Source organism: Erythranthe guttata, chromosome 7, assembly GCF_056151865.1.
Source record: "Erythranthe guttata isolate IM_541 chromosome 7, IM_541, whole genome shotgun sequence".
Lineage (NCBI taxonomy): Eukaryota > Viridiplantae > Streptophyta > Magnoliopsida > Lamiales > Phrymaceae > Erythranthe > Erythranthe guttata.
The window spans coordinates 9,076,796-9,092,358 of NC_142539.1; the positions used below are offsets into that span (position 1 = coordinate 9,076,796).

The 15,563-nt window shown below is 31.7% G+C and overlaps 1 protein-coding gene across 1 annotated transcript; it reads right to left on the reverse strand.

Moving 5' to 3' along the window:
- Nucleotides 1-9,529: 9,529 nt before the first annotated feature.
- LOC105950338 (uncharacterized) lies at nt 9,530-13,226 on the reverse strand. The gene is made up of 2 exons (XM_012973691.2): nt 10,414-13,226; nt 9,530-9,998 (listed from the first exon to the last, which is right to left on the reverse strand). The coding sequence occupies exons 1-2, from the start codon at nt 13,082-13,084 to the stop codon at nt 9,658-9,660; spliced, it is 3,012 nt and encodes a 1,003-aa protein (XP_012829145.2). The 5' UTR covers nt 13,085-13,226; the 3' UTR covers nt 9,530-9,657.
- Nucleotides 13,227-15,563: the final 2,337 nt, after the last annotated feature.

The window sequence follows — 15,563 nt, forward strand, 5'->3', positions numbered from 1 at the left end:
ATTTTATTTTGGTATGTATTTAAGTTATTTCCTATTTAACATTTATACACTCATTTAAACAATTACCACATGTATATATATTATTTCCAAAGTTAATATTTTATAAATTCGAAATAAAAAGAAATCTTATTTATATTTTCAGTATTTCAAAATACATTTATTGAAAAAAATCATGACACTCAATTTTTTTACGAATATCAAATAATTTTCATAAAAAAATATTTTTTTTAATATTAAAATATTAAAATAAAGGAGTACAATTGTTTTTTTTTTTTGAATTTTCAATATTTTGGAATATCTGAACATCCATTCAATACAAAAAAAATTGGGATATCTGTATAAAATGAATATATTAATAAATTAATATATATTTCATTATTTTTTCATTTGATTATATAAATTCAATATATATAAAAACTAATATATATATATATATATATATATATATATATATATATATATATTTTTTTCCAATTTTCATTAATATATTAATTAATAATTCAAATTAATATATTAATAAATTAATTTATCAATATACATGGAAATAATTATATATATCCCATATCATTGATTGATATAGATTATATCAATCATATTAATTTGGATTTATATTATTTCCTTTTGCAAATATAGTATATTTATGGACTTGGATGGTTGAAATTTTAAATTTAATGAATTTGTTGTTTAATATATTATGAAATGTATATTTTTATTACTATAATACGGAAAAAGAAAAAAGATAAGAAAATAGTGTGTATATTTCATATATTTTGATTTTTATTAAAATTCGGATATGCATTTATTATTTAAATCATTTATATATGGCGGCCGTTATATGCAAGCCCATTTTTTTATTAGTTCAAACCCACATAAAAAGATTTATTAGTTCGAACGCCTAAACTAATTTATTTTTATTACATCAAGACCAAAGAGGACGAATATACCCTTATCCACAAATAATACATAAATACAAATAAACCCTATTTTTTATTTGTACAAGACCAAAAAATAAAAAAAACTCAAAAGAAATAAAAAAAGGAATACGGAAAAAGAATACGACAGCCGCACGACCACCGCAGAAGACCGCCGCACGACCACCGCACAAGACTGCCGCACGACCACCACTAGACCGCCGGCGACGATTAGCAAGCCACCACCACCGCACCACCACCACCAAACCATCTCCACCGCACCATCACCATCACCCCGCCACCTACAACAAGTCATTTTTACTAAACTTTTGTTTGTCAATTCAAAAATATTAATCGAGCATCGATTCTTGATAAATATGCGTGGATGAACATTAATCTATGCTTACTTCTTGTTGGGTTGCAATGCGTTAGCCGATTTTGGAAAAAAAATTGAGATTGAAATTGATTTTTTTGTGTGTTTTCGTTGTTTTCCCAAATCGGTTTATCCAGACCGATTTTGTACACGAAAATCGGCGTCACAATACCGATTTTTGTTAACAAAATCGGTGACACAACGCCGACTTCACAAGTCAAAATCGGCGTTGTAACGCCGATTTTTTTTTTTTTTTATGATTTTTGTTTTTTATTTGGTTTTGAATTTCATTAAGGATAAATTAGTATTTTTATGTTGGAGGTCTTGAACTAATAAAAAAATGGGCTTGCATATATCCGCCGCCTTTATATATACATATCGATATACATATATATCATCAATATCATATCTATTATATATATAGAATTTACAAAATCGATTAAATTTAAATTTCATGATTTCATTTTTAATTAATGTTGATTTGTTTGACTTTATTAGTGATTTTAGGATTAAGTAATCGGCCCATGATTTTAGGAGTAAATAACATCAATACCTTAATCCATGATTTGGTTTAGCTCATTAATACACAAAATATATGTTTTCCTTAAAAAAAAATTATTTACTTATTTAGGATGTAAAAGTTGAGTATAAATACATTCAACCCCAACTCATTCATCTCATTCTTCTTCCACAAATTTTGTTATAATCACACAAAATCACGGTTCTCACCCTAATATTTTGTTTTTTTGTCTTTATGTTTTGTAATTGTATATTTTTTTTCTAAGCATGTTATTTGTTGTCTATTGTTTATTATTACTTATATAAGAATCTAACTTATATTTTTTGTTTTTGTTTTTTAGATTCATGAATAACATCGTTTATGTCATATGCGGCGACATCCGCAGGTGAAAAGTCATGCGACATTGTGTAGCATGCACGATATGATCCAAAATTATTGTATGGATTGATTTTCACAAATTTTTACTTCTGCTATTCCATATTTTGATTATACTTGATATGATTGTAATCTTGGTTTCAATGAAGAAGAGGTTGAGGTTAATGAAATTGGATATGCAATAGAAACAAAATAATTTGTACATTTCTTGATTTGTAATATAGATTTATATATGTTTCATTGCATATATTTGAATAAATTTTATTTTATATTTATAGTTTTTTGTAGCGATATTAATTTGTTAGTCCATTAATATTGTTTTTCTTGCAATTAATCATTTGAATAAAATGAATTAGTATCATGTAGAACATGCAACATGTTCATCCTTCTCCATTTGCAATTATTATTATTATTATTATAGTAGCAGCAGCATCACACCACCACCATCATCATCATCATCATCATCACCATCATCATCATCATCATCATCATCATCATCATCATCATCATCATCATCATCATCATCATCATCATCATCATTATTATTATTATTATTATTATTATTATTATTATTATTATTATTATTATTATTCATTTTTACCTTTTGTTCTTTTTACTAAGCTATAATATATTATTGAACTTCAACATTATTTTGGTATATATGCACCGACTTTTTCTTAACCATATAAACATATAAAATACTGAATAATATCTGTAATATTTTAATAAGAGATCACCATTATCATTCCGTAAGGTTTTGAACAAATAAGTAGATTTTAGGAAAAAATATCATTCTCTTTCTATTTCTATGTTATATAATTCATATGAGTTCTAATAGAGTTTAGAACAAATAAAAATATTGTTGGTTACTTTAATTCCTTATAGTTTTTTAACAATATTACGGTAATATTCATAACTTTATTGATAAAAAAAAATATTATTGTTCTATATTTATAGCTTTTTTTAATCCATGTTTTTAATCACAACCAAAACATTAATTTTATTGTTATTATTTATTTAGGAAAATGAATTATCTAAGAAATGTATATTGATGTTATATCAAAATTTTGTAGATTCATTCTATTTGCTTAGTGTAATTCGATATTAACAATAATACTAAATATTCACTTTGAATACTAAATAATATTGTTTTGTGAATTATTTACATTCTTTTTTATCTTAAATTTTAATCACTGGAATATGATGGATTATTTACATTTTTTTTTAATTATCGGTATCGGTATTCGTATCGGCATCGGTATCGGTATTGGTATCGGTATCGGTTTAATATCGGTAACAGTAACAATATCATTATCAGTATCAATATCAGTATCAGTATCAGTATCAGTATCAGTATCAGTGTCAGTATTTGTATTAACCATTACTATTATTGTTAGTATTAATATTAGTATTAGTATTAGTATTAGTATTAGTATTAGTATTAGTATTAGTATTAGTATTAGTATTAGTATTAGTATCAGCATCAGTATCAGTATCAGTATCAGTATCAATATCAGTATCAGTATCAGTATCAGTATCAGTATCAATATCATTATCACTATGAGAATGCGTATTAGTATTAATCAAGGTTCTAAATATCGGTTATCGGGTCCGAGGCGGTTAGGGACCGCCACACGATAAATCGGTGCGGCGGTGATTAATCGGAGATATATCGGAAATAAATCGGTTTTTAGATTTAGTGTAATATATTTTTAAATATTATTTGTTAATACTTGAAACGTATAAAAAAATTAAACTTGATTATCTCCTCATCGTTTATATAATCTAATCACATATTAAAAGTTTAACATTTAGAACTTGATTCTCTCCTCATCGTTCTAAATGTTTTTTTTATTTTTAGGCCAGGTTCTTCTTACGGAGTCGGTGAGTTCGGGTTTGATTGAAAGAGATAATGAGTTGGAATTGAAAAAAAAAAATTAAAGATAACGCCCTATTTTTTTTTGTAATAAAAAATAAATAAATAAAAATAAAAAATAAATATTTTTCCGATATATCGCTCGAAGTTTGACCCGATATATCGGTTTGACCCGCCACGGACCGCCACAAACCGCCTCGGACCGCCTCACCGTCAAAAAACCGATTTTCGAAACCGCCACACAAATATCGTAAAGGTTTATGCCCGCCACCGATATGGCGGCCAATATATCGGCCGCCACAACCGATATTTAGAACACTGGTATTAATCTTAGGATTAATATTAATATTAATATTAGTATTAGTATTAGTATTAGTATCAGTATCAATAATAATATCAGTATCAGTTTAGTATTAACCATGCATTACTATTACTGTTAGTATTAGTATTAGTATTAGTATAACTATGAGTATTAGTATTTTAGTATTAGTAGTTGTAGTAGTATAAGTATCAATTAGTATTATTATTATTATTCGTAGTAGTATTATTAGTATTACGATTAATATTAGTATCATTATTAGTATTAGTATTAGTATTAGTATTAGTATATTATTAATATTAGTATTAGTATTAATATGAATACCAATATCGGTATCAGTATCAAAGTCGGTATCGGTATCGGTTTCAATATCAATATTAGTATTGGTATCGGTAGCGGTATGAGTAGGAGTATTCGTTTGGTATCGATATTTGTATCGGTATCGGTATCGATATCAGTATATGTATCGGTATCGGTAACGATATCAAGATCACTATCGGTATTGGTATCGGTTTCGGTATCAGTATCAGTTTAGTATCAATATTAGTATCATTATCACTATCAATATCATCATCAACGTCAGTATCAATATCAGTATCAGTATCAGTATCAGTATCAATATCAATATCAATATCAGTATCCGTATTATTATCAGTATCAATATCAGTATCAATATTAGTATTAGTATTCGTATTTGTATTAACCATTTATATTAATGTTAGTATTATTATTATTATTATTAGTATTAGTGTTAGTATTAGTGTTACTATTAGTCTTAGTGTTAGTATTAGTATTAGTATTAGTATTAATATTAATATTAATATTAGTATTAGTATTAGTATCATTATCAGTATTCGTATTCGTATTCGTATTCGTATTACTATTCGTATCGGTATCAATATCAATATTAATAGTATCAGTATCAGTATTAGTATTGGTATTGGTATTGGTATTGGTATTGGTATTGGTATCGGTATGAGTATCAATATCAGTATGAGTATCAGTATCAATAGCGGTATCGGTATCGGTATTGGTATCAATATCAGTATGAGTATCAGTATCAATATCGGTATCGGTACCGATACCGTAGCGGTATCGGTATCGACATCGGTATCGATATGAGTATGAGTATTACCATTGCTATCGGTATCGGTATCAGTTTATTTTCAGTATCAATATCATTATTAGTATATGTATCATTATCAGTATTAGTATGAGTATCAGTGTCAGTGTCAATATCAGTATCAGTATCAGTATCAATATATGTATTAGTATTAGTAGTTGTATTAACCATTATTAGTACTGTTAGTATTAGTATTAGTATTAGTATTAGTATTTGTATTAACCGTTATTAGTACTGTTAGTATTAGTATTAGTATTAGTATTTGTATTAACCATTACTATTAATGTTAGTATTAGTATTAATATTAGTATTTATATTAACCATTAGTATTATTGTTAGTATTATTATTAGTATTAGTATTAGTATTAGTATTAGTATTAGTATTATTATTAGTATTAGTATTTGTATTAGTATTAGTATTTGTATTAGATTTAGTATTAGTATCAGTATTAAATTAATATTAGTATTGTACGTAACATTGTCTAGAGTTAAGAGTATGTTTTAAATAATGATTTTCATCAATTAAGAATCCGGTGAATTGTCCTATGTTATTTGCAATATCGTGTACGAGTATTTCAAGAGTTGTATTTCAGGGAATATGAAGATACACTTTAACAAACATCATTTATATATTATATGCATGCGCATGTTTTTCGTTGACTCATACATGTACATTTAGTGTGCGTTCAGATTTATTTTTAGTGAATAGTGCTTTTCCATGGGATATTCGATTATTCCCTTTTAGGACAAGGTAATTCTATGCACACATTCTTCATTTGCTATATATATATATATATATATATATTTGTTTTCTTCAGATAACGCGTTGAACTTATATATTCACACTAATAAATAACTACATCTTATTCATCCGAAAATGGTTGATTTGGCAGTAGTTTCATATGTTACTGTATCAAGATTCACATTAATGCGTAAGAGTGGTGTTCTGAATCAATCTCCACTCATGGAGTTGCTTGTGGCATTTAATTTGACCGTTCCAACGTTGTGAGTTTGTATTTATGTGGATTTTTTGTGATAAAATGAAATGCAATTGTTTTATTTATTGTTAGATCATTTTAAATTTAAATCTTCGATATTTTTTAATTCTTTGATTTTTTAAATTAATACAATTATTTGATCTTCGAATTAATCCCTGTTTGCAGTCATGGTCAATTGTACGTAGCGTTGTCTCGAGTGAAGAGTATATTTATCTATGTAATGCCTTTGATTTATATATTGACAATGATGAAAAATAACAGGTTATTCGTCCTCTGGTCGTAGATCTGATTGTAGTTCCGTGGTCTTATTTAACAACATTCAGATTAATGTGCAAGACTGGTGCATTACTTTGATTTCAGTCTCGCAGTTACTTGCTCATTTCAATGTGGATGGTGCTTAAAACATTGTCCGCTTATTTTTTATGGAGACTTTTGATTGATAAATTAAGATACGAATTTGTTATTTATTTTTCAATTGTATTCTTTACATTCTCGACATATTTTTTATTCGTTGGTTTTCTACATTAACTCATTCTAAGTTTTTGAATGAATCCTCCGTGCATCGCACGGGTGAGTTACTAGTTAATATATATTTCTGGGAAATTAGATGTCACATCTGGTTATTACACTGCATATTTGAACTGTAAATCTACACATAAATGCATACACTTCATGTAGTGTTGTAAATTGAAGGCATATGAGAGGCATATGCCATTTTCCATCCAACTTAACTGCAAAAATTAACAGCGGACCAATTCTGTCAAAAAATTGCATGATTAAAGACTACTATTGTAACTCCAAAATGTTTAGGGACAATTTTGAAAAAGTGGGTAAAGTATGACGACGAAAAATGTAATTTTCCCGAAATATATAATTGAGTTGTAATGAATAATATGCACCTTAAATTAATTTTAGGGTAAATTTCATTTTTCCCCTTTGTACTTTCGCTCGGTATCACTTTACCCCATTCTACTCTTGATTGCATCGATTTGCCCCCCTGCACTTGAAAAATTGTCTCAATGTGGCCCTCGATGTTAGTTGTCAGACATTTGACCTTAACACCGTTTGATCTATATTCTGAAATTACGAAAACGCCACATCTCCCAGTCTTAACAATTATTCAAAACAAAAAAAAACAAAAAAAAAAATAATAAAAAAATTCAAGACAACGAGAAAACATAGTCTATGATGCCATCCAAAATTTATTTTTAATTTTTTTAATACTTATTTAAACTAGGAAGGGTGGTTTTTTTGTAATTTTCAAGCTTAGATCAAACGGTGTTAAGGTCAAAGGTCTGAAAAACTAACGGCAAAGGACATATTGAGACAATTTTTCAAGTAAATAGAGAAAATCAATGCAATCGAGCGTAAAAGGGGATAAAGTGATATCGAGCCAAAGTACAATACGAAAAGTGAAATTTACCCTTAATTTTATATCAATTGATCCTATTACCACCCACTAAAGAGAATGAACATATTATAATGAGAACGAATTGTACTCCACCCATCATATGTATTATACTATGTAGTATAGATTTTGTATGAACTATATTGCAGCTTCTTTATGTTTATATATGCTTCTTTATGTTTATATATAGCAATACTCCGAAAATATCAAATTGGTGAATTATACAACTGCCACTTAAAGAGAAGGATTTAAAGTTCACTGGAATCCCTTTTTTGAAGCTTTGGTACGCAGATTTCCTGAGAGCAACAACAGAAGGATTTTTGGAGACAAATCGTATATTCAGTTTGGTAAATGGTATGAAATGTTGGCTTACCAAAATTTTGGTTCGATTTTACCGATTTAACATCACTAAATTTACCACTCAAGAGTTTTTTTTTTAAGATAATACATAGTTGAGGGGTGACTGTAATTACCCAAACAGGAGGGGGATTTCGTAATTTGACCATAACTTAGGGGGTGGCCGTAATTTTCCCTTTTAGGGGCAAATTTTATTTTTAGAAATTGCAAAATGGCCATAAAGTGTCCGGCAGGTGTCTTTGATTTTCCGACACGAAACGTTTCCGAAAAACAAAAAAGTTAAGGCTCTGATTGGTTCATGGATTTCAAAATAAATAAAATGAAAATGTAAACGAAAAGGAAATCAAGGACTTTTGAAATCCCAGTAGTGTTTGGTTCCTAAGTAAAATGGTGATGAAAATAGCTTTGTCGAAAATTATTTTCCTTACTTTTGTTTGGTTTCTAGGAAATAAAGGTGAAAATAATAATGAAGTATTAAATGGAGTAATTTTATTTTCTGTTAAAGACGTAAAAATTATAAAAAAACAGAAAAAAAGAAAAAGAAAAACTGTTATGCTAGAAAAAAAAAAAGAAAAAAAATTTGTTATGTTAAAAAAAGAAAAAAAAACTATGAAAATGAATTCAATTTAATAATTTATTGTTATGACGTGTGTGAGAGAAGAGGAAGAGGAGAGAGGAGAGAAAATAGGGAGAGAAGAGGAAGAGGAGAGAGGAGAGAAAAGAGGGGGAGAGAGGAGAGAGAAGAGATAGAGAGGAGAGAGAGGACTTAGGGAGAGAGGAGAGAGAGGAGAGAGAAGGCAGGCGCTTCCAGAGAGATGAGAGAAAAGAAGAAACAAGGGAGAGATAGAGGAGAATTAAATGATATTTTCCTCACATTTTTTGAGGAAAAAACATTTTTCTAGTTTTAGTGTAATTGTTTTTCTACTTTTTCCTCTTAATTACATTACCTAGCACTTTACCTTGCAACCAAACACGAAAATCAATTTACCTAATAATTTCACTTTTTTACTCATTATTTTCCTTCAACCAATCAGAGCCTAATAAGTTGAAGTTTTCGTGCAGCATAGGCAGACGGTCTCCATATGTTTTGGGTTCTCTTCTCCCCTCCATTTCCTCTTCTATCCTCTTCCCTTGCTCTTCCGTGACCCTCCTCTCCTCACTTTCTATTCCCGCTTTGACAATTGAACACAAATACTTCAAATTTTATCACTAACCCATATTTTCGCTCTGTTTTCTAATTTTAAATTTCAAAAAAATAAGTCAAACAAATTTTTCCACTAACTCTGCTCCATAGATGAACGAAACATAACAAAAACAACAAATCAGAAATATTTTTTATTGAAACAACACAAAAAAAAAAAAAATTCAACAAAAGAGACTTCGAACTCTGTTCTTAGCTAGCCACATAATTCTTTTTGAATGTTATGCAATTCATTAACAACATCCGTCATGGGCTTCCGCTCCCTTGGCATTTCCTTCGAACACGACAACCCAATGCTCATAATAGAACACATGCAATCCTCAAACTTACTGTTATTCTGGTGAGGGCCTATTCGAATGAGAGGATCCATAATTTCCATCACGCGATCCGGCAATGCAGCTTCAACAAAATTGTGAAGATTGACGCGATCCATAAATGAATCATCTGTTGGTCTTTTATTCGTAAACATCTCCATGACAAGGATTCCATAACTATAAACATCGCCTTTTTCTGACACTGTGTTATTCGTGCCATACTCTGCAAATACGTACAAGATATTAATTAACTATAGATATAATATGGTGGTTTTATAAACTATAAATCTATAACGCAAGGAAAATGGGAAATTTATAGTTTTCATCCCTCAAGTTTGTAACGATTTCACATTTGGTTCCCCATGTTCACAAAAAAACACATTTGGTCCCTCGTGTTTCAATAATTTGACACTTTTGGTCATTTCCGTCAATTTGCCGTTAGTCCATCATTTACATTAGTGATGGGCACCCGTTTTATTCCATTAGTTTTGATGGAAAATTGACGGAAAGGACTAAAAGTGTTTAATTTTTTAAACCTGAGGGACCAAATGTGTTTTTTATGAACATGGGGGACCAAATGTGAAACCAGTGCAAACTTGAGGGATGAAAAGTGTATGTTTCCCCAACGAAAATTATACCTGGAGGAACATAGCCAATGGTACCCTTTATTCCAATTGTGCTGCTACTTTCGTGTGGTGGACGTACGCTTGAAATAATCTTCGATAGTCCGAAATCACCAACACAAGCCGTCATATCTTCATCCAAAAGAATGTTACTTGGCTTCAAATCACCGTGAACGATCGTTGATTCCGTACCACAATGGAGATACTCGAGTGCCTTAGCAATATCAGTGGCAATATTAAGCCTCTCAATCAAATCGAGATTTCTAAGTTGTGGATCGGATTCTGGTTCTCGTTCCCCATTGTAGTACAACCATTTATCTAAACTTCCGTTAGCCTTAAACTCGTATAGAATCGCTTTGAATTCATTTCCTTGGAAGTCTATACTCTCACAAACACTCAATATTTTTACGAGATTTCTGTGCCTTATGCCTCTCAATGCATTGCATTCTGCAATAAAAGTCTTAGAGGCTCCTTTCACGACAAGATTAAGCACTTTCACAGCTAAGTCTAAAACCGCTTGCCCATCATTATGAATGCCTTTATAAACCGATCCGAATCTTCCAAAACCTATTAAATTAGTCTCGGCGAATCCATTTGTTGCTTTGAGGAGATCCGCATACGAAAGCCTTAGAAAAGGGATTCCATTGAATGATGGCACAAAGGAAAGATTTTTGTTTGAGGCTCTTCTCTTGTAAAGAAAAATAACAATGCATAGAACCACGACAACTCCTGCTATCGGGATCACGATTTTTAGCGCAGTTGTTACGTTTTTCTTCTTTGAGGAAACTGATAACGATGAAGTGCAAGGGGGAAGGTTTAACTCAATAATTCCTCCACACAATTCTTTGTTCCCTTCCATTGAAATTGCTGTCCTATTTTCGAACACTCCAATTTTCGGCACTTCTCCTTGCAACATATTGAAAGACAGGTTCAATTTTTGGAGATGTAACTCACCCAAGAAACTTGGAATTGTCCCGGATAAATTATTCCTTGAAAGATCCAAATCGACTAATCCCATCAAAGAACTTAGTCCCTGAGGTATTTGTCCGTCGAATAAATTACCTTGCAAGTAAAGTTCTTCCAAGCTAATGCACGTTCCGAAAGAGTTCGGAATAAGTCCAGACAATCTATTGTAGGAGAAATCTAGGTTTGCTAGGCTTCTCAAAGATCCAACTTCTACAGGAATCGAACCCGTGAGTGCATTGTACGATAAATCCAAGGAAATAGAAATCGAGGAAAGATTCATAAGCTCTTGAGGTATGGAGCCGCTTATATTATTACGAAAAAGAAAGAACTCTAGCAAGTTGGAGCAGTTACCAATACTCTTAGGGATACCCCCCGAAAAGTTGTTCCGTTGTAAGCGCAATTTTGTCAATAAACTCAAGTTTCCGAATGAAGATGGTAAGTCACCGGTAAATTTGTTTCTTCCCAAGTCGAGCATACGCAAATTGGAAAGCTTTCCGATTTCGAGAGGTAAAGAGCCCTCAAAACGACTATTAAAAAGATCCAAGTAAGTGAGACCAACAAGGTTTCCGATACTTGCCGGAATCTTTCCACTTATTTGTGTATGACCTAGGCTTAGCTCCGATAGTTTGACGGAAAGATTGCCTATACTCTCCGGTATTGAACTGGTGAACGGGTTTATACCTAGATCAAGACTTTGTAGGTTCGTGCAATTTGTCAACGAAGAAATGATCGGGCTAATATCATCTTCAAAAGCGTTATTGGCAGCGTACAAGACTTGAAGTCTCGAAAGACGTTCGAAACTCGGCATAGGACCACTAATAAAACTGTTGGCTGTAAGTACCAGCTCTTCGAGCGAAGAAGCATTTGATATGGACAATGGGAAAGGACCACTAAGACGATTCGAGCCTATATAAAAAAGCCTCAACTTTGGGAGAGTGAGGCCTATAGTAGAAGGTATGGATCCTCGAAGATCATTCAAACCAACTCCAAATACGTCAATAGTGGATATATTGAATAGCCCTTGAGGAATCGTACCGTTTAAGTCGTTGCCACCTAGCTGAAGAAAGCTTAGCCTTTGAAGGCGAACGAGCGATTCGGGTATTTCACCACTCAAGCCGCAGGACCTTAAAGAAAGCCTTCTTAGAGATGTTAGGTTTCCGATGGATTGAGGAATAGGGCCGGAAAGTTTGTTCCCCGATAAGTTTAGAAGTTCGAGTTCGTACAAAAACCCGAGCTCCGGTGGTATGCTACCGGAGAGATTGTTGTCTATCAAGTCAAGATAAACTAAACTCTTGCATCGGGAAAGATTCTTCGGGATAAGGCTCGCGAAAGAATTATTGTTCAAATCTATAAACTCGAGCCTTCTTAAAAAACCGATTTCTTGGGGAATTCGGCTATGGAAGATATTATTTCGGAGATTTATAGTTTTGAGAAAGGAGAGATTACCTATATGAGGTGAGAGTGATCCCATTAAGCCTTGAGAGTTCAAGTTTATCGCAACAACTCGATTTGAGTGCCTTCGGCTGCATGTGATTCCGTTCCACGTGCAAAAATTTGTAGTTCGATTCCACGAGTTTAGTGCTCCGTTTGGATCGACATCAATGGATTCTTTAAAGGCCAATAATGAAAGTAAATCTGTTTGGTTACTGCTGGAGCATGTTGTTGGAGTATATAAGGCAAAAGAAGAGAAGATCAAGAAAAATGTGATTGAATTTGCCATAGATTTTATATATGTGATTAGTCTAATAAGATCTATTAGGACTTTGTCCAACTTATGTTCATATATATAGATAGGGAACTTTGAATTTTCTTTCTTTCTTTTTATTTTTTTTTATGTACTTAATTATTGGTATGTTGATTCCAAGAAATAGGCTAACAGTTGTGAAATTGAAAAGGACATATACTTACTTAATAAAATAGTACTTAGTTTTTGTTTGGGATAATTACAGTTTTGGTCCCCCAAGTTTGCACGTTTTTCACTTTTGGTCCCCCATTTACCGCCGTCAACAAAATACACACTAATGTTGTCACATTTTAACACATTTGGTCCCTCCGTCTGTTTGACCGTCAAGAAGTAACGGTCAACTGTTGAATTAGGGCTGAATTTGAGATTTTTCATAGATAAAAATTGCACTCAGACCCCTGCATTCTTTTAAAATATTCTAAAAACCCCTAAAATTTTATTCAACCATAATTTAACCTCAATTTCATCATTTATTCAATTTTGACAAACGACCCCGATTTTTACCAGAATTTCCGCTGACGGTTGACCGACGTTGTTGTTTTTTTTTTTTTTTTTACTTTTTTTTTCGGCAGCGACTTTTTTATTTAGTATAATTTTGACGCCGTTCACCGACATTATATTCTAGGTTAACAATGTTGACTTTTTTTAGTTTTCTTGATTTTTTATGAACTTTTTCTTGCGACATTTTTTTTTTCCTAATCAACACAATTACCGTAGAACACAATAATAATACTATATTAATATCTAGTATTATAATATTAAAATTACAAACTTCAAATAAAGTTTTTATCTAAAATTCTAGGGCCTAACTACGATTTAAAAATTTTCTAAAATCCATAATTTGCTCCCCTCAATTTATTCTTCGTGGAACCGCCAGTGCATCCCAAATTTCTTCCCAAAAAAATATGAAGAAGATGAATTAGGCATGTGCGGAGTAATTTGGAATGAGATAACCACTCTAGTAAACGATTTTTGGGGCTAACACCGGCCGTTAATTTTTATCTTTTTTTTTTGTCTTAAAATTTTTCCGTTATTGAGATGCGTTGACTTTTTCCTTTTTTCTTTATTTTGACTTTTTTTTATGATATTTTTTTTTTGCCGATTATCAACTTTGAATTTTTTTTTAAAATTATATTTTTCCATTACACAATAATTTAAATAAAAATAATATAAAAATCAAAAGAAAAATATCAACGATGTTAACCCGACATTCAACATCGGTCAACAGCGGCAAAAAAAATCAATCGAAAAAAGAGTCAACCGAGTTATAAAGAAAGTCAAGGTCGGATTACCCAATTTTGAAAAATCGGGGTCATTGGTTAAAATTGGTTAATTGATGAAATTGGGGTTAAATTATGGTTGGATAAAAGTTTAGAGATTTTTAGAATATTTTGAAAGAATACAGGGGTCTTATTGCAATTTTCTGAAAGAAAAATCACAAATTCAGTCGTTGACCGTTACTACTTAACGGTCAAATAGACGGAGGGACTAAATGTGTTAAAATGTGACAATATTAATGTGTATTTTGTTGACGACGGTAAATGGGGGACCAAAAATGAAAAACGTGCAAACTTGGGGGACCAAAACTGTAATTATCCCTTTTTGTTTTCTTTGAGTTTTTTATCTATATCAAGTGTAGGTCCAGACATTGACATCAATATGATTAAATTGACAGAAGAATTAATTATGAAATAGGATGTTCACACTCAAATCGGGAAATCGATTACTTGACCATTTGTAATAACAATAATTTTTTTTCTTTTTTTATTATTATAAGGGTGGCGTAGTTTTGTGAGGGGTTTTTTTAATAACTACCCCTGTGTAATCTCTAATTTTTGAAAAACACCCCATGTTAAAACAAATTAGCAAGGACCCCTCTATAAAAGTTAGTCAAAGCCAATAAGTTCCCTAATGGCTTATCTTGCTCTGCACGTGCGAATTGTGCAGTTGTGGTGCATGTTTTGACGTGAAAAGACCTAAATACCCTTAAAATAAATAAAAAATAAAAAATTGCACATTAGCCCCATATTTTAATACAATGTTAGAAGAACCGGACCGGACCGGCCGGTCGGACCGGTCCGACCGCGACCCGCCACGAAAGCGGTCCGGTCTGACGCCGAAAACCGGGATATTCAAGAACCCGGGTGAAATGTGAAAAACCCGGTTCGACCGGCAAAACCCGGCGAACCCGGAAACCGGTCAGTGACCCGGGTTCTTATCTAAAACACTTCGCCGGCGATTGTTAGTGGCCGGATCTGCATGAAATTCGCCGGAGGTGGCCGGATCTAGGTGGAGTAGGCCGTGGGTGGCTGGAAATTTGGCGGTGGGTGGCGGAATTCGACGAGTTTGGGTCGTGGGTGGAATAGATTGTGTTGTTGGATATGGAGTGATAAGAGTGATAAAAGAGAAGAAGAAAATGGAAAAAAAAAAAAAGAAAAAAAAACTGGAAAAAAAT

Excerpts from the sequence above, each read along its gene's own strand:
- LOC105950338 (XM_012973691.2), bottom strand. The coding sequence starts at position 13,084 with ATGGCAAATTCAATCACATTTTTCTTGATCTTCTCTTCTTTTGCCTTA. Across the intron at positions 9,999-10,413 it reads CATTGGCTATGTTCCTCCAG|AGTATGGCACGAATAACACA; the intron begins GTATAATTTTCG and ends ACGTATTTGCAG.